This window comes from Camelina sativa, chromosome 20 (assembly GCF_030686135.1).
Source record: "Camelina sativa cultivar CO46 ecotype springtype chromosome 20, ASM3068613v1".
Lineage (NCBI taxonomy): Eukaryota > Viridiplantae > Streptophyta > Magnoliopsida > Brassicales > Brassicaceae > Camelina > Camelina sativa.
The window spans coordinates 19,222,387-19,245,399 of record NC_141899.1 but is presented as its reverse complement, the minus strand read 5'-3'; the positions used below and the strand labels follow the sequence as shown (position 1 = coordinate 19,245,399).

Here is a 23,013-nt window from a genome sequence, read left to right as displayed (position 1 = left end):
TGGTCTACTTTCAAACCTCCTTAACGACCTGGTTCATTATCCGAACCGGTTTTCTGAACCCGACGACAATAATCTACATTGTCCCATTCATTATATTGATTCGGATAAAGCAGTTTAAGATTTTCTTGTCCTGATTCGTTAACCTACTATATATATTTTGCATCCTCATATACTAAATGGGTTTTGTTTTCACTATGTGAACCAAAATATGAAATTATAAATGACCTAGACCAAAACGTAAGACGCTAGATATTTTTCAATTTTTTAGTTTAATAGAAATATGATTAATAATAAGTATATAAAATATGTACATGCCAATTATATAACTATTAGATTAGGAATCACCCGATGTGCGAGTTTAGAGTTTATAAAATAAAATAAATATTGTTAGTAAGTAAAAATTATCTATAAAAGTAAATAAATACACCGAAGTGTCCAATATGATATTTGTTGTAAAAAGTGTGACTAAGTGATTGAGACTATTAATCACATTTTCTTTGAATACTCTCGCTCGTGTGAAGTTTAGGATTTATCTCTGACTCCGGTCTTGTCAGAGGATTTTCCCATTATGAGTCGGTGTACTCGAATTTGGATTTTGTTTTCTGTAGGGATGCCTCTCAACAGGGTGATCCTAATCAACTTCTTCAATTACCATGGATTTCATGGGCAATCTGGAAGGCTATAAAAAAAAATCGAGGTTTAGAGATCAAGGCGAATGATATAACTGCTCAGGCTTCGGGCGATAAGTTAGACTGGGAAAAAGCGCTCGCTTTTATAGCGGTCATGTCAGCTCCATCTTCGTCTTCGGATGTCCAGGTTTCTTCACCTCGTTGTCAGATTGATGGTTCTTAGAAAACAACCAATGTGCATTCAGGATTGGGCTGGTGGTGTTGCGTTGGTGAGGAGCGAACCATGTTGTTGGAGGCCAAGTGTCTAAGACAGACCTCCTCCCCCTGCATTCGGAGTTAGAAGCGTTGTTGTGGACCATGGAGCGGATACATGCTGCAGGAATCGCTTATCAACATTTCGAGACTGATTGTGTTGAGTTACTCACTATGGTGCAGTCTCCTAAATATTTACCATCCTCTCCAACCTGCTTGATGAGTTTAACTTGCTAGATTCCTTCCCACTATTCTCCATCTCTTGGATCCCACGTGTGTCAAATACGAAGGTGGATTATCTTGCCCGTGTTTCGCGCTCTCTTATCTCTGAAGTTTCTTTTGTAAACCCCTTCCCTCTAGTTTAGGCAACTAACCGAGGAATTTCCTTCTAATTTATTGTTTGGTTGAAAAAAAAAAGTAAATAGATACACTTTTAGTTAAAGAAAATAGTTATAGATGAGTTAAAAGTTATTAAAACAAAATTAAATTTAACAAAAAATATATATTTAATTCTTTTTTAAGTAAAAACTATGTATAAAAGTAAAGAGATAAACTTTTAGTTATAGAAAATAGTTGTTTTTTTTTGCTATAATGCACTAATAACTATCCATTTACAAATCTACTATCTACATTACCACTAAAAATGTATTTGTACATACAAATATATTTTACCGTTAAAATATACTCTTTAGTCTTTACTACTACCAACAAATTGTCTTTATGAAGACATTAAATAACCTACTATATGTCTATTCAGTTTAACATTTTTATAGTTACAAAAACGCATATATTAATTTTACATACTCCTATCTTATATATATATATATATTACAATAACAGTCTTTTAAAATAAATTATTTGATTGGTGAAAAAAATATGAGACGATCTATTTTTATTTTATTTCTTTTTACTTCAACGATCTCTTTCCTTATGTAAAGGTGAGTATTTACATTGTTTTAGAAACAGTAATTAATTGTATAATTTTCACAATCATATTTTTTTATCTTATATAAAAAATAATCCTTTTTCTTGTAAAATTAGCAATTAAAATTAAAATACGCAAACAATATTATAATTTCAAATTTTATGATATATATATATATATATATATAATTTTTTATAATGATCTTTTCTAAATTTTGAAGCTGTTTAGATTTTATAATTTTCTTGTAATTGCTTGTTAATATTTTTAAACTGTTAAAAACAAAACTTTTGTTTTACATTTGGAAGTTTAGAAAGGTTTTTTTCTTTAAAATATTTTAAATAAAATTATTATTTTTTTCTCTATTTTGCTTTTATATAAAACCTTTTACGGTAGGTTTTGAATTTTTCTATTTTATTTTTAGTAAATTTAGAATTAACATGTGTCAACATCGGAATGATAAGATTATATCATATTCCATCTAATCTCCCCAGCCCCACCTAATTGATCAATTTTTTTTCTTTTGATTAATATTATAAATTATGAATAGACATGGATTTATCACCATAAAGACATAAAATAAACTTGTTGTGTTAATTTAAAATTAATTTCTATGTTTGTTTGAATTATAGTTTTTTATTTAGACTATTGAAGAGAAAGTAATTTTTTTTTATAGAAATTATACATAAAATAAATAGAAAGTTTTAGTAAATATAAAACTAAATATCTTGCTGAAAGACAAGAAAATTGTCATTTTAGTTACTAGTTAGTACAACCAATATTAAACGAAAAAGACATATTAAAAAGTTATAAAACTTAACCCTAAGAACTTATTTTATATAGAGGCATACCCTATTGTATCTCAATCTCCTTCCTATGATCAGCACGTACAAAACAACGATCATGAGTACCGGAGAAACTTTTGATTCCATTCCGACTGATCTCTTTAACGAGATATTCTCAAGGTTGCCTGCAAAGTCCATATCTAGGTTTCTCTGCGTGTCGAAACTATGGGGGTCCATGCTTAGGAGTCCATCTTTCACCGAACTGTTCTTGACCAGATCATGGGCTCGTCCACGTCTCTTATTCGCCATCAAACAACCCAGTGAATGGCGCTTCTTCTCGTCGCCTCAGAATCCATATGATGATGACACTTCATCTCTTGAAGTAGCCGCCACCGATTGTCATGTGGACTTCCCTGGTAAGTCCATGTTCAGAGACGACTGTACGTGTAGCTATACCTCTGGTTTGTTATGTTTTCCTAATGTGCCGAGCTTGGAAAACAAGAGCGGGGATGCTCAGTGTGTGATATGTAACCCTGACACAGGACAACGTGTGTTTTTACCTAAAACGAAAACAACGGGACTCAGCTCGAGATTCTTTTCTAGGGTTTGATCCGATTGACAAGCGATTCAAGGTTTTGCATTTGGTTGAGTTCAGTAGACCTCATAGTACCATCCCACATAGATTTTGTTTTGAAACGGTTCATTATATTCTGACATTAGGGACTGGAAAAATGAGTTGGAGGGAGATCTCATGTCCCTTAGAGTTAGAGCTTCTTCCTATTAATAAAGGGATATGCATCAATGGGGTTTTGTATTACTTAGCTAAACGATTGGAAGAAACAGATTTTGTTGTAGTTTGCTTTGATGTTAGGTCTGAGAAATTCAAGTTTGTTGATGCAAGCTGCTTTAATCATCAAGCTCGTGTTACATTGGTAAACTATAAGGGTAAATTAGGTGGTATTTATTGGTTGTATGAAGCCAACGGTGGAATAACCAATGTCCAATTGTGTGTGTGGATTCTAGAGGATGTCAAAAAACATGAATGGTCGAATCATGTCTATACTTTTGGTGATGGTGATCTCGGCGGTGCGAAATTTGATTGCGTCATTGGAGTGACGAGTACAGGTGAAATTGTTTCTTCGGATGATAGTGAACCAATCAGAGTTTTATACTTCAATCCTGAAAGGAACACTGTTAAGATTGTCCGAATCCAAGGTATCCGAATCCAAGGTTTTGAGTATGGTAGTCTTGTTCACGCTTTTGTAGACCATGTGGAAGATCTTAATGCTAACAATGCAGAGCCACTCAAGTCAAGGCTAAACATCATTGAGAAAAGGCCATCAAAACCACAACAACAAGGTCGTCGTGCATCATCAGGAAAACAATTAGGCATATGCAAACTTGCTCCATCTACAAGTTTCATGCAGAACTCGTACGATTTATTAGCTAACCTAGAGTGAGAGGACATATATACATGTATTGCTCGTTATTGGCTAGCTAATCTATGACTGTGTTCTGCTCTATCACTATATATATGTTGGCTTTAGCTATTTCGTTCTTTCTTGTGTTTTACTTTTACAAATCAAACCGAATCAAAGGCAAGAAAAAAGATTTTTAAAAAAAAAACGCAAACCAAATTCGATATGGTATAAATCTAAACCGGTTTGGTACAATCATAATACCCAAATAGGTTAGCTCTGTGACGCTCATCAGCTATGCTCTCCTCCGTCACAAGGAGACGACTCGGTTCGCTTCAAAACGGGGCTTCCTTGCTCCGGTTCATGAGAACGGAGGTAGGTCAGCCAGACGGCGGAACAAAATCCCCTTCTCTACCGTCGTCACTCAAGAAGAAAGAAGAGAAATCGGAATGGTGGATCGTCGACGGGGAGATGCACGAGATGGGAGATCTATCTTTTTGAGAATGAATTAAGACCAAAACAAAGAAACAAGAGGCGAAAGAGAGTTATACAACTGTAACATGAACTGAAAATACTTTAAAACGAAAGAAGAAAGATCAAGTAACCCCAAATAATCAAATAGAAGAATGGGTGCAAAATTAAGAAGATGAGCAGTAAGTAAAATCAATCAACCACTAGATAAAGGCCCTTCTGTATACAATTACAAAGGAAGTGTAATGACAAACTTGGAAAGGAAAAAACTAAGAGAGGTCACTTGTGCTATGTACTTATGGTGAGGACCTACGATGAGGATTGGCGAGCACGAACGAGTGCGTTGAGTTCCCTCACTTGGCTTCTCAACCGCTCTGGGTTGCAGAAAAAGTCCACAAATACCCGCCTTTGGAGTTCCACGTCCTTTGCGTGATGCTTCACGATCTGCAGCAATTACAGTATATTCAAATTTTCTATTTCACTCTAATACATATCCATTTGTGCGAGCGGAAATAAAATTAACAGATTAAGACTCGCCTCTCTTTTATTGCGGTGCTCGAGCGTGACCTCTTCCACTGCTGTAGAGAGTTTGGAGTTGATTTTCCCCATTTCGTCAAGTTCTTTCATCAGCGGCTAATGTTACATGAAGGAAACAACATGACTTAAACTTCCATGTATTGGTTTAGATTAACTACTCAAATTTGTAACTGAGAATTATTTTACCCATGGTGTCAATATAGGCTGTGCCGTAGTTGAAGACGCAAAGAGTAGTTGCTGCAGGTTCTGAATGTGGGTACACCTGAAAAACAGAGGAAAGACAATAGTGATATATGAGGAATGAGGAATGAGGAATGAGGAATGAGGAATGAGAAAATAATCCTCAGTTACAAATTTGAGTAGTTACTGCGTGTTTCTGTGTACGAGAGAATAAGGAATGTTATGAGGATTTTGCACTTACAGTTCGTTAATGCATCTATTTCTGTCATCTGGAAGGGAATTATCGAGGTCAGACTGAAGAGACGACAAATCCGACTGAAGAGCAACTATCTGCTGAATGATGGCTGGAGCAGAGACATAACTTGAAAGCCCGGTCTGGGCATCTATAACAGGAAGAATGAAGGTTGTCAGCCTAAATTAGGTTTGGATAATACCAGACAAAAGGGAACAATTTGTGTAAAACAACAGAGTTGACTACTTGAGTGAATGCTCAAGAGATCTCTAACTCCATGTAAAAAGCTGTCACGATCATCTACTGCTCCTTGTTCTTGCACATCGGATGCAGCTTGAATCAGTGCTGAACACCGCCCCTGTATATATAGTGTAAAGATTAATTAGTTTCATTATCTGAAACTTGCAGGAAAGAGTACACTGAAACTATGACTATGACCATACCACACGGCTTCTTGTGGCGGAGAGGTAACCCTGAAGTTCGGATTCAATTACTTTTAGCAGAGAGAATGCTCCAAGCATGTTTTTCTTTTCTAGCTGGCATGCTAATTTCAAGAACTGGTGTCTTGCTAGCTGATTAACAAGATGATTGATGAACTGCAACAAAATTTTCCGAAATGAAAGACAGATTGACAAGTAGATCTTGATATCTCAAACACGGAAAACACGCAGTACTGTGTCCAACATATCTTGAAGATATCAAATCAAAAAAACAAAAAACAAATAAAACTGAAGGCCAACATACCACTTTCTGTTTACTAATATACAGCTCTTGACGCATGACCTTTAGATCGTAATCACCTAGAAGGTTATGATGAAAATCATATGAAAGCCCAATATTGTCGAAGAGCAACAAGTAATAAGCAAAGTGTAAATGCTGAATACCTTGCAAGATATAGGTGTCCTGGAGTTGAGCAAGCTCCCAACATAGTTCAGGAATCGTCTGAAAAGAAGAACATATTAAGCAAGTATGTAATTCAAAGAAGTACCAACTTGTAATAGTTTAGGAAAGAGGATACTTGAAATGTCAAGAATTGAGTATATAAAACAAACCTCAGATAAAAGTTTTTCTTCTTTCTGATAAAGGGTTGAGATTTCTTCAACTAGATCTGCATGTTTTCTCCTGCACAGGTATGAAAATGATCACCGGAATACAGTATGAAAACGTCAAAGTCTTGCTTCAATTATCATGTTCTTATACCTTAGAGAATGCAGATCAAAATGAATATGAGCTTCAACTGATGTTACTTGAGATTTGAGTGTCAAGAGGATAGCTTGTTGCTTAGCATTCTCGACCTGGGCTTCAATCCATTGTCTCTCACTTGTTCCAAAGCTGTGAATAACAAAAAAAAATTCCTAGGAGAGTGAGAAAACTTGTATGCGCGAAAATACCATAATTTTCTATGCCACTAAGTGGTCTCCAGTATTTTTGAAGTCTGGCCAAGTAGCAAGAGAGACCCTTGTACATATACAATTTTCTGAACTAAAAGACTTGATTCAAATCTAGGGTGATGGTCAAGGTGAAAGATGAAAGTTATATTGCCGTAGTACCACATAAAACATACATAGATCGAAGTCGTTGCAGTTCAGCTACACGTTGATGCTGTGACTTTTCCAAATCTGCTGCATTGTAAATAGATAAGTTAAAGATGGACAATAGTTTCGAACAAGTAAGAATCATGCACAATAAAAAAACGGAGGAGATATATTCTACAGAAGTTACATAATTTTCAGGCAACGCAAATGTACATCTGAAAAAACACAAATCACACTGTAGTAAAGTTACCTCGCAACATGTTTGATGTATCATCAAGACTAACCCATGAGCATTTTGATTTTCCTTCCTCCGCAACTAAACGGTATGGCCCCTGACATGATAGCAGAAATATTCACATTAAGCTGAATAACATTATACTTTCTACATTCTCAGAAATTGTCAAACCATACTATGGATAGGATCCCAACTAGCTTGAATTTTCTATATGATAAAGAGAAGCTGAAATCATCAGCAATGACATCCACTTACTGTGTCTAGTTGCTTTGCAAACCACTGATTTAGCTCCTTTGTGCAGGCTGAATCTCCAGCCAAGTAGGCCTGAAAATCCGAGTATGCTAAGTAAATTCCATCCTCTGCACATATGAAAACAGCCAATTAAGTTGGCTAAACGAGTTGATGAAAATTTAACGACATAGCTGTCAAAGCCCCCTTCTTCGTCTACAGAAAATACAACTTACTGCCTCCATGAAACTCTTAAAACAGATAACTAATAGAAAAATACCAAAAACGAAATCTTAGCTACAAAGAGAAACCAATCTAACTAATTGATCTTTCAAATAACTACCAGATTCGCAACTACCTTATGCAACTAATTTAAAAGTATAGTGCATTAAAGCCAATTACAAAATTCAGCTTCAAAGAAGATTTACAGTAGTTCACCAGGTATGGAAAAGTGAAACCAAAAGAGAAGGTATAAGAAGGAAACCTTCGCCGGAATGATAATGTGCCAGCTCTTGAGAAGTGGAAGCCAGTCTTCCTAGAACTCCATTCATCTTAAAGGAAAATATCAAAAGTAAAAATCACAAACTTATAAATGACCAAAAGAATTCCACATTCCACTTAACAATTGTCTGAGGACATGTATCAAACCTGCAAATTTCTAGCAGATAAGCTGTCTTCTATTGTTGTTATCTGTCCAGTGACAGCAGAAGTTGCAGCAACTCGAGCACGTCTCCCCTGGATCAGAGCTGAAGATTGGCCAGTGAGCAAATCATATTGAGTCTGTAACCGCCTTAGCTGTCTCTGCAACTCTAAGGCTTCAGCCTTATGCGCCAGAGTTGCATCTCTGTCAGTTAAAAAGAATCTGTCAGTGGTGCTGATCTAATTATTTGTATCTACAACTACATCAACAAAATCTAGTTATGAACACCTGTGAGAACATACTCAATAAGAACCTGAATGTCATACATGAAAATCCAAGTGATGAGAAATAAAGTCCCTGGACATTTCTCACAGGGAATAACAAAATACATTTATATAAAAACACCACAAAGAAACTTATAATTACTAATGCAAATGCCTGATGACCTAAGGAGATAAGTGACATAAAACCGAAGTAGTCAACAAAATTAACCCACCATGCACCATAGGTCAATAAACTTAGTGCACACATGATATCCCACACTAAGAAACCTGGACAGTTGTACTTGTTTCAAGTGATGTGAAACTAAGTCCTTGGCAAAATTAAATCAAGAGCATTATAATAGAGGGCATGGAACAGAAAGTACAGAATCGCATATAGGATATGAAGGTCTAACCTTACTTCTTGAATACTTTCTTCTGCTCCAAAAACCGCCTCCTGATTATTTCTCCTGGAAGAAAATGCTGATATGCTATCATAAGCCTGGTCCAGATCCTCGCCCTGAATCCATGCAAAAAAAATGCATAGTAAGAAGGCAGGGGAATTAACAGCGCAAGAAACTCTTAAAAAGCCGAGGATAGAAGAATGACACAAGGAGTTACCTGTAAGAGCTTCCCATCTCTTTGAAATTGCTCATATCTGGATACAGAAACAAGAAAAACAACCAATTAACCACTGATATATGAAATAACTACATAGAGAGAAGCACATGGACTTTAACGGCAAAGAAATGTATCTGAATAAGTTCCGGTAAACCTAAAATGCAGCAAGACATTGAATAGTGAGAAAATAAGCTTAGCTATCAACAACAATTCGAAAGTATAACCCCAATGATTAGCCTAATTGCGATAATTCAAGCTTCACCCAAAATGGAATATATACCCATTTCACCAAAACCAAAACAAATTCAACCTAATCCGGAAACCTAACAACATTGAGAAGTGAGACATTCGATTTGAATCTGAGAATGGGAGCGAAATAAAAAAAAAAAAAAAAAAAACATACAGTGATAGTTCGGCGAGAGAGAGGACATTGGAAGGGCGAAGAGAGGAACAGATCCAGTCGAGGATAGGTCGAGCATCGTCATACTGAAACGGCCATTCGAAGCTGTCGGGATCTAATTTTCCGGCGCCTTCGTAACCTAACTCCGCCACGAGAGAGCACAGTCTCGCGCTGCTCATCACCGATCGCCTTTTTCTTCAGCGCTGGTGGTTGAGGGAAATTATACGAATTTGCCCCTGAATGGAATTTTGAAATTCACAGTTGTTTGTTGCCTCTTAATTCAATTTTGAAAGTCATATGAAAAAAAAAAAACAAACATTTGCTTTTTCATTAGTGAATAATAGGTGATGTCTCCTTTATTTATTTTTTGTTGTTCTTTCATGTAAACAACAAACAAACAAATCAAAACACCAAAACTCCTCCCCCTACAAAACTTTTACATGGCAAGTGAATGCAGCATGATGACCTAAATCACGATTTTGACTAGGGCCGTGGTTTTGAACCGAACCACAAAATACTTCAATCTTGCCGTACCGAGAATTTTGGTTTTGGTTTGGTTCCGATTTTCTCAGCTGAGCCGAACAGCACATTTTCAATTTAGGTTTGGTTACATGAGAATTTTGATTTGGTTTGGGTAAACCCGATCAGTTTTTTTCTGTAATTTTTTTAAATTAACCGGACTCTACCAAAATTAGATCGGTTTTCACTAATATCCAAATTAAACCGAACTGACTTACCCACTTAATCAAAAATATACAATTTAATCAATTTTAATCAATTGATTTAACCAAGAACCGAAACAAACCAAACTAAACCATTTCATTTCGGTTAATTTTGGTAACTAACTAGAAATATTTCGGTTAAAGAAGAACTGTAAAAGCCGGCTCATCTCAGTTTGGTTTGGTTAACCGAAGTCGCATGCCATAAATTTTTGATGATACGAAGATAACTTTTTATTTATCTTGGAAATAGTACTCCCCTCTTATTCAAATTATTACTCCCTCTGTTTCACAAAGAGTGTCATTTTGAGAGTTTTTCTTTGTTTCACAAAGACTGTCATTTTGTATTTCCAATGTGATTTTTAACATCAAATTTTCTAATTTACCCTTAATCCAAAGCTTTTCTTATTGAATTTCAATTATAAATTACTCATTAAATAGGGGCATATATGTAAAATTTGCACAAAGAGTGTCATTTTGAGAGTTTTTCTTTGTTTCACAAAGACTGTCATTTTGTATTTCCAATGTGATTTTTAACATCAAATTTTCTAATTTACCCTTAATCCAAAGCTTTTCTTATTGAATTTCAATTATAAATTACTCATTAAATAGGGGCATATATGTAAAATTCAATTTTTTCTTAATTTGTGTGTAGTTGGTCAAAATGACACTCTTTGTGAAACAGAGGGAGTATGAGATATTTTATATAAAAGCACCCGAATCATTATTTTTAAAAAAGTTTAATCAATCACAAACAAAACCGAATAAAAAAATAATAATAAATACAAAATTAATCTAAAACTTATCTAGAAAATGGAAAACAATCTTATATTATAAAACAAAACAAAATCTCTAAAACATCTTATACTGTGAAACATAGGAGTACAAAGCTGTGATCAAACTATTGTTAGATTACAAATTGATGTTTTAAATACTAGCGGGTATTCTCCTTTATTGTTCTGAATATGTTTAGCAAAATGTCCATATATGTGACTACTACGATGAATGCTTGTCATGAAGCTTTAAGCAGACATTGAATTCACTTCTAAACATATGCACTCACTTGTAGATTGATTAAGCTTTACTTCGTCTAGGAAAATTCTTTTGTTTGTGTTGCATAGAAGAGTACAGTTCTCTTTGCATTCACAAGAAGATCTAAAGCAAGATACACCGCTAGTACTTGCTTGTCTATTGTACAGTCCACCGAGCTTTCTCATTTATTTAATAGACTATATTAGGATTCGTGCCAGAGCACGGGTGGAAATTCTTTTATATTATAATTTTAGAATAAAATATAATTTATATGATTATTTATTTAAAAAATTAGATAAAATATTATGCAATAAAACCATATGCTAAATATGATGGCTTGAAAAAAAAACATCTATTTTGTAAGTTTTATATTGTTAATTTTGTAATTTTATGTATGAGAAATGACTATGTTTGTTGTTTGTTTTTATTTTAATTTTTGAACATGTTTGGTGAAAATTTTTTAATATGACCCGTGTTTAAGTAAGATTTTATTTTCAACTGCACAATAAGATCTCGGAAATCACGATTAAGTGTGCTAAATTGCCAAGATTTTATTCCTTTTTACGCCTAGAAGTATATTTTTATGCTTAACAGTATATATTTTGTAACAATACATGAAATACTAAAGATTTTATTTTAGAAATTGTATAAATTAGAATATTCTCTTTAAGAGGATTCTTTGGGATATTTTTAAGTATATTCATATAGCGTACAGATTGACCAACTAATCTATAATTTTTTTTTATAACTAACCTATATTTAATTTATAACTTATTTTAAAACCAATTTATCAAAATTATATAATCTATAAAAAAAGTTGTGTACTTCCGTTTTATTCCCTCTGTCTCTCAAAGATTGATGTTATGTGATTTCTTTTTGTCCCATAAAAATTGATGTTTTACCATTTTTAGTTAATTAATATTAAATTTTTGTAAACTTCAAGAAGTGATCATTAAAAAATTTTAAAAATCTCAATAGTCATTGGTTTATATATATATATAATATCTTTTTGTAAAAAAATAATATTGTATTTAAAATCAATAATCATTGTTTCTTAATTTGTATGAAATCCCTCAAACATCAATATTTGAGGGACAGAAGGGAATATTATATAGGGGATAACCAAGTTGCATAAAAAATAGTAAAGTTTGTTAAGGGTGGACATACACTTCATAAAAGCCCGTCCACAATCTTTCTAGGTCCGACACAAGGCCCAAGAATAAGACCCAACGAGCAGACGGCGCCTTCAGAAACAATGAGGGCATTTTGGTCATTTAACGATTTGACATTTGTTTATAAATATGAGATATGACACTTGAGAAAATAGAAAAAATATTTTATCAAAAGTAGTAAAGAAAGAGTGAGAACGCTGCCAGAAAGGAAAATGACACTTTGCAAGTCAATGAGTCATCCCTGTCGAGCGTCTCTCTACTAGCTCGTATTAGCTTACATTCGTCTTGGCCTTGTCGAGACATTGTAGCTCGTCGACGAGCCTTTAACTCAAAATCTTGTATTTGGCCGAGTCTTGTTAATAAAGAGAACTTCGACCGTTTGCCTAGAGACTTTGGCCCTGATTGGTAACGGCTGTTACTTATGGCTGTAAAGACTTTAACTTTAAAATTTTAGCTGTAGAGAATTTGGTTGTAGATGCTTTAACTGTAGAAACTTTAACTGTTAAAATTTGATTGGTAACAAATACTTTTAAAGCTATAGTTGTTACTTTTATTATTAAAATATATTGAAATGATGATATTAATGATGATAATGAAAATAAAAATAATTATTATTGAAATGGATCTTAAAAGAAAGAGAAAAAAATAAGAATAATTAATTTATAAAAATAAAATATGTAAAATATATATATAAACTTGTGGAGAAGTTTTAAATATAAAGGAAGGGAAAAAAATAAAGTTTTTATATTTTTTTAATTTTAAAGCCATTTTAAAGCCTGAATTTGAGGCTTTAAAAAATCTGAGAAAATAACGAAGAGAAAAAAAAATGGCTTACAAGACTCTAAAAAAAAAAAAGTCATAAAAATCTGATTGGCAAATTATTGGCTGTCAAGTCTTTTATTTTATTTTAAGTCTTAAAAGTCTTGTGCCAATTAGGACCTTTAATTTTCTGATTAGACAACATTTGTACATCAATAAGGTTTCGAGGTTAATGGTGAGACTTTCTTTCATGTCTAGTAGGCAACCAACAAAGGTTGTCCAGAGAGTGACACGTTTTCGCATTTGTCCTATACAGAGAGAATCTTCATCATTAACGACGAATGTAAAAAAAAAAAAACGACGAACGTCAAGGACCAATAAGGTAGAACAAGTGTACAACATACCAATCACCAGGTCTCACTTCTGTTTTTTTTTGATAGAAACCAAATCTCTCTATAGGAATTACGTACGTACGAAGCAATCAACGACAACACATTCTACTCCAGTAAACGCATACTAGTCTAAGAGCGCCGGTACCAATAATTTAATACCATTAAGGTGAACAATATACACATTAACAATCGATCTATTTTCTCAACAACAACAACAAAAAAATGTTTTCGCATGCATAGAAAAGAGATAATTTTTGGTAAAAATAGATCTGAAATCCAATTATTTTAATATGCGATTTGTTATGTTTTGGAGATACATAGAAATCAAAACCCCATGAAAATGGGGGAAAAAGGGTTACCACAGGAATACAGTGTGGTGATTCAACGAAGGTAGCAACCACAACTATAACAGTTGCTTCTAGTCTTATATTGAGCATTGTTGTAACCACATGAATAACATCTTGACTTACTAAGAGAAGCCTTCATTATCTCCACGGCAAGATTTGGGTTACTAGCGACGAACAACTTGAACTCATCAGAGATAGCAATCGTACTTATGTTCGTTATGATATAGCTAAAGGCTGCATCGTTAAGTACTTTGTCAAAAGGGATTTGAGCGAGCTCAAGGAGGTCAAGAGAATTCGACAAACTCAGACAAATATAAGCTGGGTTCTGCATAGGTCTCGTAGATGCGGAATCTCATATTTATCAGCCGCAAGATAGAGTGACCGAGCATGTTTCTTCACTTTCTCAGAAAGCATAGAGCCATCACTGTATATAAACTCAACAAAAGCTTCCAACTCTTCTTGTTTCATATCTGAGAGAGTGATTGTTTCCACCTGCTTAGCTGAAGTCTTAAGCTCGTCTGATTCCAGCATCTTCTTAAAAACCTCAGATCTTGATGCCTATTCAATTTCCAAACATACATAAAAGATAAAACTTCATTAACAACACGTCAACACCCCAAAAACAAAAGCATTTCGAGAGATTAGAGTTGATTCTTGAATTGAATTAGATGATGATATCAAAACAGAGAGAAGGAAGCATGAAAAGAAGAGACCAGAATAAGTTTGTGGGCAGAGATAGCTGAACCCTCATCATCACTATTAACTGCCTTGAGCCGTACGTCAACTTGCCATTGTTCTGCCAAAACCTTTGCAAGTCCACCCGAGAAATGCTCTTTGTTATTTGGAGTTGCCATATCAATAGGATAGTATATTTGTCGTTGCAAAACGAAAGTGGATTATATAGAGAACATAATGAAAACGGTCAAAATGACTTATTTAATTTTTTCTTCCATCTGCTTCCATTTTTCAAGACTTTGGAAATGGAGAAGACACAAATACGATGAAATTGCCAAGTCCAAACTCTTAATTGGCCTCGCCTCCTCTCTTGAAAATTGTATTACGATATAAAATGGTTAAAACACAAGTATATATGAAGATACTATAATTAATTATATATACTAAAACACAAGTACTATATATTAAAATTAATTTTAAAAAAAAAAGTATATATGAAGATGTTTAAAACATGCCATATAAATTTAACAAGAAAATAGTTTTCCAGGGTTTTTAAACTTTACGTTGGTTTTTAACGATCCAGACACATGCTATATTTAGACAGAAAATTAATGAAATGTGAGTTATTCAACTTTTTGAGAAAGTGTGAAAAGGACAATTGAAGCTAAATTTATAAGATATGTATTGGTCGATCACTTCTATCATTCTATGATATACATTGATTAATTTTTTTGTGATGGTGATAAAATAACACGAAGGAGCAAAAAAGAACGAAAAACAAAAGGATTGATTTAGATTACTTTTGCATGGCCATAACTCATGATGATGTGAACGTATGCGTTTGTATAATCACCAACTACTTTTTGTCTTCGATTCGTTAGACCACATGTCTAAACACATTCAATCAGATTAAAATTAAACACCTTATGAGAATACAAATTTCGACTTTAATATTCATTATACAACGACGTAACGTACTAAATTGAGGTTCTATAATAAATAGCATTTGCCCTATCCCCAACAAGAATAAACACTTACAAGAAAATAGTTAAAATAAAACAAAATAAATAGAAGAATAAGTAGTAGTACTATTATTCTACTTATCCAATTACAAAACAAAAGATTAATCTTTTGCTTTATAATTTCTACAACTTTTCAAACTTGTAGTGGCATAAAGATTAAACTTCATCGCAAATAGTAAGTTGTGGAAATATTTTTATTCAACCTATTTCAATTGTTCTATTTTTATTTTTTATATGCAACATTTCAATGTTCTATTTATTCAACTATTTTCATCCTAAAAAAAATTCTCTATAGACTGTAAACTAAAAATATAAAGAAACAACCATTCCGCGACAAAGTAAAAAAGTAGAAGCTAATTTGATAAATCTATAGTTGCTTTAAATGTGCTTTAGAGTGCTACCATTCTCTTTCCCTAATTTTAAAGCGTGGCTCTCTTTCCTTTAATGACATTTGATTGCCATAATTCCCCCACCTTTGTCTTCTTTTCTTTCTTAAATTACCCACTTTTCCCCCTTTATTTGAACGTGTATCTTCTTTTTCTTTTCTTTCCATTTAATTATCCAAAAGATAATAGAAAGACGAAATAATTTGATTAGAAAATTAATTAAAAGAATTATATAACTTAATTTGTAATAGTTGTAAGTTGGAAGTTGGAACCTAATAAGAAGAAAGGCAAGACTTTCATAATTTACTTAAGAGTCACGCCCAACATTTATGTGATACGTTAACGTTAAATTAAGCTTTTGGTTATATAAACTGAATTGTTTTTTTGTCAACGATTGAAACTCAATTTGAAAGAAAAAAAAAACGAAAAACCTACTTTTATGAAAAGTTTGCTATAGAAAAGGTTTAAAAATACTGTGGAAAAAAATACAAAAAAAAAAGAGAGTATAATGATTTATAGCCGAAGAAAAAAATTATCTCTCTCCACGAAAATGAATGAAATTATGGTTAAATAAAGCATATATGATACTCCATATTCCACAAGATCCATCCAATCCATAAATTCCAAAAAGCAAGATGGAGGAGAAGATTTCGACAACGTTGTTTTATGTTATAAAAGTGTCAGCAGTGAAAATTTAAATGAAAAAGAGCGAAGGAGGTCATCAATCATTCACTTCACCGTATATGAGCTGGGTTTTGTGGAAAAAATATATATATATATATATATATATATGAGCTGGGTTAGAGATATCAACAGGATATATAAGTGATTTCGTATATTTGGGTTTGATAGAAAAAGCTATTTGTTGGAAAATAATTGGATGTCCTTTGTTTGTCCAAACTTCAAAATAATACTCTGAATATTTGTGAATCAATGCAAATAGTAAAATAGGATCTAACATGTGTGGTATACTGTGTATTGATAATTTTTGTTTCACCTAATTTTAATTAAATTCGTTTGATTTGACATATTTAATTATTAGTGATGTTAAAAAATAGTAAATAAAAATTTAACTTGTATTGAAACTCATTCCACCATATAATTCGTTCTATAATATAACACATATTTGTTATTTTTAATAATATATAACTTTTTATCAATTATATATATATATATATATATCAATTGCGGTACTTTAAACTTTTTAAAAAATCAAAATGTACTAATATACGATAAATTAAACAATTCAACTAAAAATACTCTTTGAAAGTCTTTATGAAAGCAAAAAAAAAGATTTTATTTTATCTGTATTTAACTCGGACTTTCTTTTGGTGCTTCCCTCTATGGTACACAAGGTTTTTATTCTTTTCTGGTTAAGCTTGTGAGCTCTCATTTATCTCTATGTTTTTGTTTGAACAATGGTTGTTGTTTTTCCGTTCTCTATTCCTTAACACTGATGTATGTCGTATAATTTTTTGTGCTTGGCTCTAATTAGCCTTATGTATCATACTCTAGCAAAGATGACTCTGATTTAAAGTCGAACGAAATCTTAGTTTGTTTAAAAAGAAATCCACAAAAAATTATGCTATATAAGTTCTTCTCTATCTTGAAAAGCATGTTATCATCCCATGCAATATAAGTTTTTCTCTATCTTGAAAGCATAATTGTTGTTATCAAAATATTAATTTCATTTATATACACTTCTCACTTCTCCGTATAACAATAGGAACACATATGAAAGTAACCTACCAACATTTTGAATTCACAACTGATTTTGTGATCGGATTATTACAAAATGAAACTTGGAAGAAATTACGTACTTTAGTAAATCAAATACAAGCAAGTTAGCAAAGGCACAAATAAATAAATAAAACAACCTTAGCTTCTTGCTAAACCAAGTCATTTATAAAAAAAAAACAGGGCCTAGCCAGCTTCCAAAGCTTGACAAATTATTTATTTATTAAATCCCACACATAGCTTAGAAGTTAGAACTCAGCTAACTATAATCGTTACTAGTCCCATTTATAATAAAACGTAAGTACACAACATTGTTTTGTAAACTATATAATTTTAATAAGTTGGTTACAAATAGATTATAGATTAATTGATAGTTTAATTGGTTTTAAGTTAAATAGTGGGTGCAACCTTAATTTATTTTAGGAAGATTTTATTACTAGAGCACATTGTTTCCGAAAATCTTAAAGGAAATATTTCAAAGAATCATTTGATATCATTTAACTTACCATATTAATTTCATTTAATAAGTTATTGATCAAATAAAATCTTTTGATATCTAACTTAATATATGAATTTGTTAATTATCATTATACTTCATCTCTCATTTTATATATGAGTCTGTTTATGAAACAAATAAATTATCATATTATTTATTATAATTAAAAAATATTTTTATTTCTGGATATACCATAAGTTGAATTTTTAAAAATAAATATAAATTGTTCAATCTATAAAATATTCAAGCTTTAGTAATATTATTCTTTAAAAATAATATCTATTGAATTAAAAAATTTACTGAGTAACAGGTTAAAATTAATTTTACTGAGTAACAGGTTAAAATTTGAATATGTAAATTCAATTTCCTATTTTTTTGTTGAATTTTATAATTTTATATAATATAATAAACTTTAAATAATTTATTTTAAAATATTTTTAAAATATTAAAACTTGATATAAAAGTTAGAAACTATAAACACTCTAAAAAATTGATTTGTTATAGCAATGTCAATAATATGTCACTATAATATGAAAGAATTTCAAGAAACCAAATATATAAAAACCAAAAATATAACAATATATTAACTTATTCATAATATAATAATATAATAATTTGCTTTTTAACAACCAAAATTACAAAATTATGCCTTATAATGACATTCAAGTCATGATGTAGAATATACATTGTTGAAATAACTTCACATACATAAACTTATACAACATATTAAAATTTTATTTTAAAATATAAAATATACAAAATTTTGTATAAAATAAAATTTAACCAGTGTTAAAACTTACAAAATAGATGTATTTTTTCATGTTAACATATTTAGCATATTATTTTATTGCATAATATTTTATCCAAAAAAACTTTAAAAACAATCACATAAATTATATTTTGTATAAAAATTACAATATAAATAAAATGAATTTTAACACGTACTCTAGCACGGATCTTAATCTAGTACTTTTTATTTTGGTATTCATTACACATACTCTGGTAAATTTGTGTAAATAACAGATATATATTTTAATGTATTATCAACATTTTGATAGTTTTTATTTGGTACTCACGTTTATAAAGTACTAATACATAAATGTTAAAAATCATGATTAGTTACTAATTAACCTGCGAATTCAAAGTACTAAGAGCATGTGCATTGGTGTAGGACAAATTTTGGTCCCTCAAATATATTAATCTTATTTTCAGAGTTTCTTAAGTTTGCATGTGCATTGGTGTAGGACAAAGTTTGGTCCCTCAAATTATATTAACCAAATGGATGTTCAAGATAGTCTAGAGTATTCTACATGTGTATAAATGATAGTTAAACCACATGGGAAACACTGTCTCTCCGCCCTTTTGAACATTGGACAAGTACATCAATACAGTGGAGATCCAATGACCACCGAGCTCTAGATTGGCCTGATCGTGAAAGTAGTCAACATGCCCTGAAGCCTTGAGAACAGCCTCAGGTGTGACACTGGGGCATTCAATTTCCAGCATATGCTCCTCATAAACGAAGTGCTGTAAAAAACACAAACATAGAGAAAAATCAAGATCAAAGTAAAAATAAACAAAATATTGTGTAAGTAAGTGAATAAATGAATGAATGATGCTTACTTACTTCACGCCAAAATTTGAGGATATTATTCTTAAGAGCGAAGCCAGGAGGACCGTAATCGTAAAAACCAGAGACACCACCGTAAATCTTGAAAGAAGGGAGGTAGAAAGAACGCCGCAGGAGAGTGTTCTACAAGGTTTGTCGGAAAATTTCACGGTCGTTTCCGGAGCTGAGCTGAGCCGGTTGTTGTTGTTCGGTAGGAGCGTCCATGGGTATGTGAACAACGGTGCGGGTTTGGAATCTACCATTAAACATTTTCAAAGAGACTTTCATCAATGACTGAAAGAAAGCTGCTTGCTAAATGATCTAAGTAACAAAACGTAATCCAGATTAACTTGGTCGTGACACAATACTACACACACTGATGATCAACTTGGTGACACAGTAAAATAATTGCTCAGACTTAAAGCCTCAAGTTTCTCTAGTCCCATATTGGAATTAACAATTCGAGACCAAACCAAACCAGCAAACAAACACAAATCGAGACATGAGAGAATCTACACAATGCACAAAACGATATAATCTTTTGCCAAGTTTAAAACAAACACCCCAAAATGATCTAAGTAAGTAACAAACGTACCTTGTGAGTAATTAACTGGTTCTGCTGCAATGGATTCGAAACTCTGTAGCTAGAGATGATTGTACTGTTCCCTAAAGTGTTGACAAACAGAACAAAAAACCCAGAAACGAAAGATTAAAAGACAAGACAAGACAACCCCAACTCTCGTTAAATTATCAATCAATCTCACAGTCTGATGGGTACAAACCTGGTTGCAACTAAAAAGAGTCGACACTTTAGCAGAAATCTTAGGAGAAATCTAATCGCTGCCGCCGATGTTTAACCGATGAAAGATCTCAAGTCAGGAGCTTGATGAACAGAGGAAGCTGAATCAATCAGGAACAAGCGAGACGATTTCAACGGCGGCGTTGATGAGACGAGAGAGATACACTATCGGAAGAGTAAGAGAAATCGAGGAGAGACTTACGAGAGGAAATCAAACCGAAGAAGAAGAAGGGAGACGAATTAGAGAAGAACGGCAGAGATGTAGCACACGCTGCCACGTGTAGCGAAGGACGGAGATAAATACGTCCCTTTTTAAGGAACGTCCCTTTGATAATTGGCGAATTTCTATTTAAATTTAATAATTTTATACTGAAGGACGCAGCAAAGGAACGCTGCTGCCCATGCTCTAATAGATATCTTCACATCATTTATAATTATTCGACCAACTAAAAATTGAGTTAATCCACTCAGTGATTATTAAGATATTGAAAGCTAACTTTGAAAAATTTGCCAAATGTCATTATAAGAATTAAGATTTCTACTAGTTTTTTTCTACTAATATATCAAAAAAAAAAATTATCATTTAGGACCCGTTATCTACTTTCTCATAACCTCTTAATATAGTCCACTCTTTTTCAAATCACAAAAAGGGAAAAAAAAAAAAAAAAAAAAAAAAAAAAAAGAGGTAAGTAGCTCTGCCACAAGTCAAACTTTGTGTAGACGAAGCTAAGCTACTATTCAACATTCCCCTCCTCACAGCTTTTAACTCCTTTCCCATCCAAGTCTCATATTTTTTATAATCTAGTTAATACAATATGGCTCAAAAGCTACATTGTTCTACTATCTTTTAGGATTCATCTTCTTCTTTTTTTTTGCCTACGCATAAATAAATACATACATAATAATTTCACAAAGCATAGTCTTTTTGATAATATATAATAATAAAGTGTTGTTTCTGACTCGAAGTCTATCACGCTTGTTCCTCCTTCAAAGCACCCGTGTTGGCAAAAAACACCTTGAAATGCACCCAAACCCACCTCCTCCTCCTCTTTTCTGCAAATTTCAATTTTTAACATTTTCCAAAAAAATCAATCCTTATAATAAAACAATAATCATCGAAGCGTATCAATAAAAGATTAAACTAACTAATTAACAAAATTAATTAGGTTTTAAATACCCTTTTGGATTTGACTGGGAGAGGTTGTGGGGAGACTTTGTACAAGTCTTCATCCACAGGCTTAGGTGCCTTCATCCTCCGCTTCACCACCGGTGTTGGACAGCTAGTCGGCGCGTTTAACTCACGCGCATCCGTCTCGTAGTTGTGTTGCTCCTTGGAGACATTTCTTTTCTTCTCCGCCCCCGGTTCTTGACCCACCTTAGCCTAAAAAAGAAACATTTTCCGGGAACATAAGACTAAATCAAGAAAACTCACGGCGACAAGTGTTGAATCAAGAATCAAGAACGTACCCGGCGACGAGGGAGGAGGATAACAGCGGGAGCAGCTACAAGGTGGTGGTTGTCGTAGAGGTCACCAGCGAGGTAAAGATCACGATCTTGATGAGGGTAAGGAGCGTAGTGAAGAAAAGCTGGCTGTTGAGTTGTCGCAGTCTCGAAGCACTGAGTGAAAGGAACGGCGTCGTTCCAGTCCCAGCTTCCAAAAGCCGGCACGTGCCCTCTCCTGCAGTACTCTCCTCCTCCGTATTCCTGATGATTGAAACAACCAAAATAAGAACACAAAAAGTTAAAAACTTTGTAAAACCCACAAGAAGAAGAAAGAAAGAGGAAGGAGCTTATCAGCTTACGTAGTCCATTGTAGTACTAGTGAAGTAGTGATGAATGGGTTTGATTGATGATGATGTTTGGATCTCTCTTCTTTAAGTAATCTAAATAGAGAATGAGAGAGAAGGGAGAGAGAGTATGTTAAGTAAATGACCAGATGGGTATTTTACATTACTCAACACTGAGACAAAAGTTGCCTTAAAGTCTACTTGTAGGGGAGTGTTAAAGAGAGAGAGAGAGATGGGGGACTCTGTGTCTGTGTGGTCTCTCTGAGGAGAGGAGAGTGTTGTTTTTTAAAAATAATCTTGTAGGGTAAGTGAATAAGTGAGAGAACTAATAATGAAAAATAGAGTTGGGTTTAGCTACTCTTCTTCTACTACTTTTCTTTTACTTTTTTAAACAAAAAATTACTGTTTTTTAATTTCTTTTTGTATAGTGTTCTGTACTAGTGTCTTTACTTTTAATGTTTCGAGGATTTTTATCCATTTTTTATGTTTTTTTTTGTGGCTTTAGACTTTGTTTTTACATTTGGTAACTTTTTTTCTTTACAAAATTTTTAAAAACATACTTCCTCCATTTCAAAATATATGATGTTTTGGAGAAGTTTTTTGTTTCATAATATAAGATGTTTTCAAGTTTCTATGTAACTTTTAGATTAGTTTAATATTTTTATTATGCAGTATTATTTTTGATTGGTTAAATTTGTTAAAAACATATTATATTTTAAAACGGAGGGAGTATTTT

The 23,013-nt window shown here is 32.8% G+C and overlaps 2 protein-coding genes and 2 pseudogenes across 6 annotated transcripts; 1 reads left to right on the top strand and 3 right to left on the bottom strand.

The window, feature by feature from the left end:
• The first annotated feature begins 2,694 nt into the window (after positions 1–2,694).
• On the top strand, positions 2,695–4,048 carry LOC104772541 (F-box protein At3g57590 pseudogene; annotated as a pseudogene).
• A 612-nt stretch (positions 4,049–4,660) lies between these two features.
• LOC104770905 (AUGMIN subunit 3-like) lies at positions 4,661–9,829 on the bottom strand. 5 transcript variants are annotated; one of them, XM_010495375.3, is made up of 18 exons: positions 9,349–9,829; positions 8,946–8,982; positions 8,741–8,844; positions 8,073–8,268; positions 7,909–7,975; positions 7,452–7,555; positions 7,212–7,293; positions 6,991–7,045; positions 6,627–6,758; positions 6,479–6,548; positions 6,311–6,368; positions 6,171–6,226; positions 5,870–6,022; positions 5,673–5,784; positions 5,436–5,577; positions 5,201–5,276; positions 5,015–5,110; positions 4,661–4,921 (listed from the first exon to the last, which is right to left on the bottom strand). In XM_010495375.3, exons 1-18 carry the CDS (start codon positions 9,522–9,524, stop codon positions 4,787–4,789), a joined length of 1,851 nt encoding a protein of 616 aa, XP_010493677.1. In that variant the 5' UTR covers positions 9,525–9,829; the 3' UTR covers positions 4,661–4,786. The 5 variants fall into 5 exon arrangements, with proteins under 5 accessions (XP_010493677.1, XP_010493676.1, XP_087361373.1 ...); XM_010495374.3 differs by having other exon boundaries at positions 6,991–7,048; positions 9,349–9,787; XM_087505247.1 differs by having other exon boundaries at positions 6,977–7,045; positions 9,349–9,759.
• A 3,851-nt stretch (positions 9,830–13,680) lies between these two features.
• LOC104772540 (BTB/POZ domain-containing protein At5g48510-like) lies at positions 13,681–14,620 on the bottom strand (annotated as a pseudogene).
• A 6,640-nt stretch (positions 14,621–21,260) lies between these two features.
• On the bottom strand, positions 21,261–22,637 carry LOC104760828 (uncharacterized). Its single transcript, XM_010495373.3, has 4 exons — positions 22,293–22,637; positions 21,958–22,194; positions 21,668–21,871; positions 21,261–21,543 (listed from the first exon to the last, which is right to left on the bottom strand). The coding sequence occupies exons 1-4, from the start codon at positions 22,299–22,301 to the stop codon at positions 21,478–21,480; spliced, it is 516 nt and encodes a 171-aa protein (XP_010493675.1). The 5' UTR covers positions 22,302–22,637; the 3' UTR covers positions 21,261–21,477.
• Between the last annotated feature and the right edge of the window lie 376 nt (positions 22,638–23,013).

Excerpts from the sequence above, each read along its gene's own strand:
- LOC104770905 (XM_087505246.1), bottom strand. The coding sequence starts at position 9,524 with ATGAGCAGCGCGAGACTGTGCTCTCTCGTGGCGGAGTTAGGTTACGAA. Across the intron at positions 7,556-7,908 it reads ACATTATCATTCCGGCGAAG|AGGATGGAATTTACTTAGCA; the intron begins GTTTCCTTCTTA and ends TCATATGTGCAG. Across the intron at positions 5,785-5,869 it reads CCGCCACAAGAAGCCGTGTG|GGGCGGTGTTCAGCACTGAT; the intron begins GTATGGTCATAG and ends CTATATATACAG.
- LOC104760828 (XM_010495373.3), bottom strand. Across the intron at positions 21,872-21,957 it reads TCCTCCTCCCTCGTCGCCGG|GCTAAGGTGGGTCAAGAACC; the intron begins GTACGTTCTTGA and ends TTTCTTTTTTAG. Across the intron at positions 21,544-21,667 it reads TCCCAGTCAAATCCAAAAGG|AAAAGAGGAGGAGGAGGTGG; the intron begins GTATTTAAAACC and ends TGAAATTTGCAG.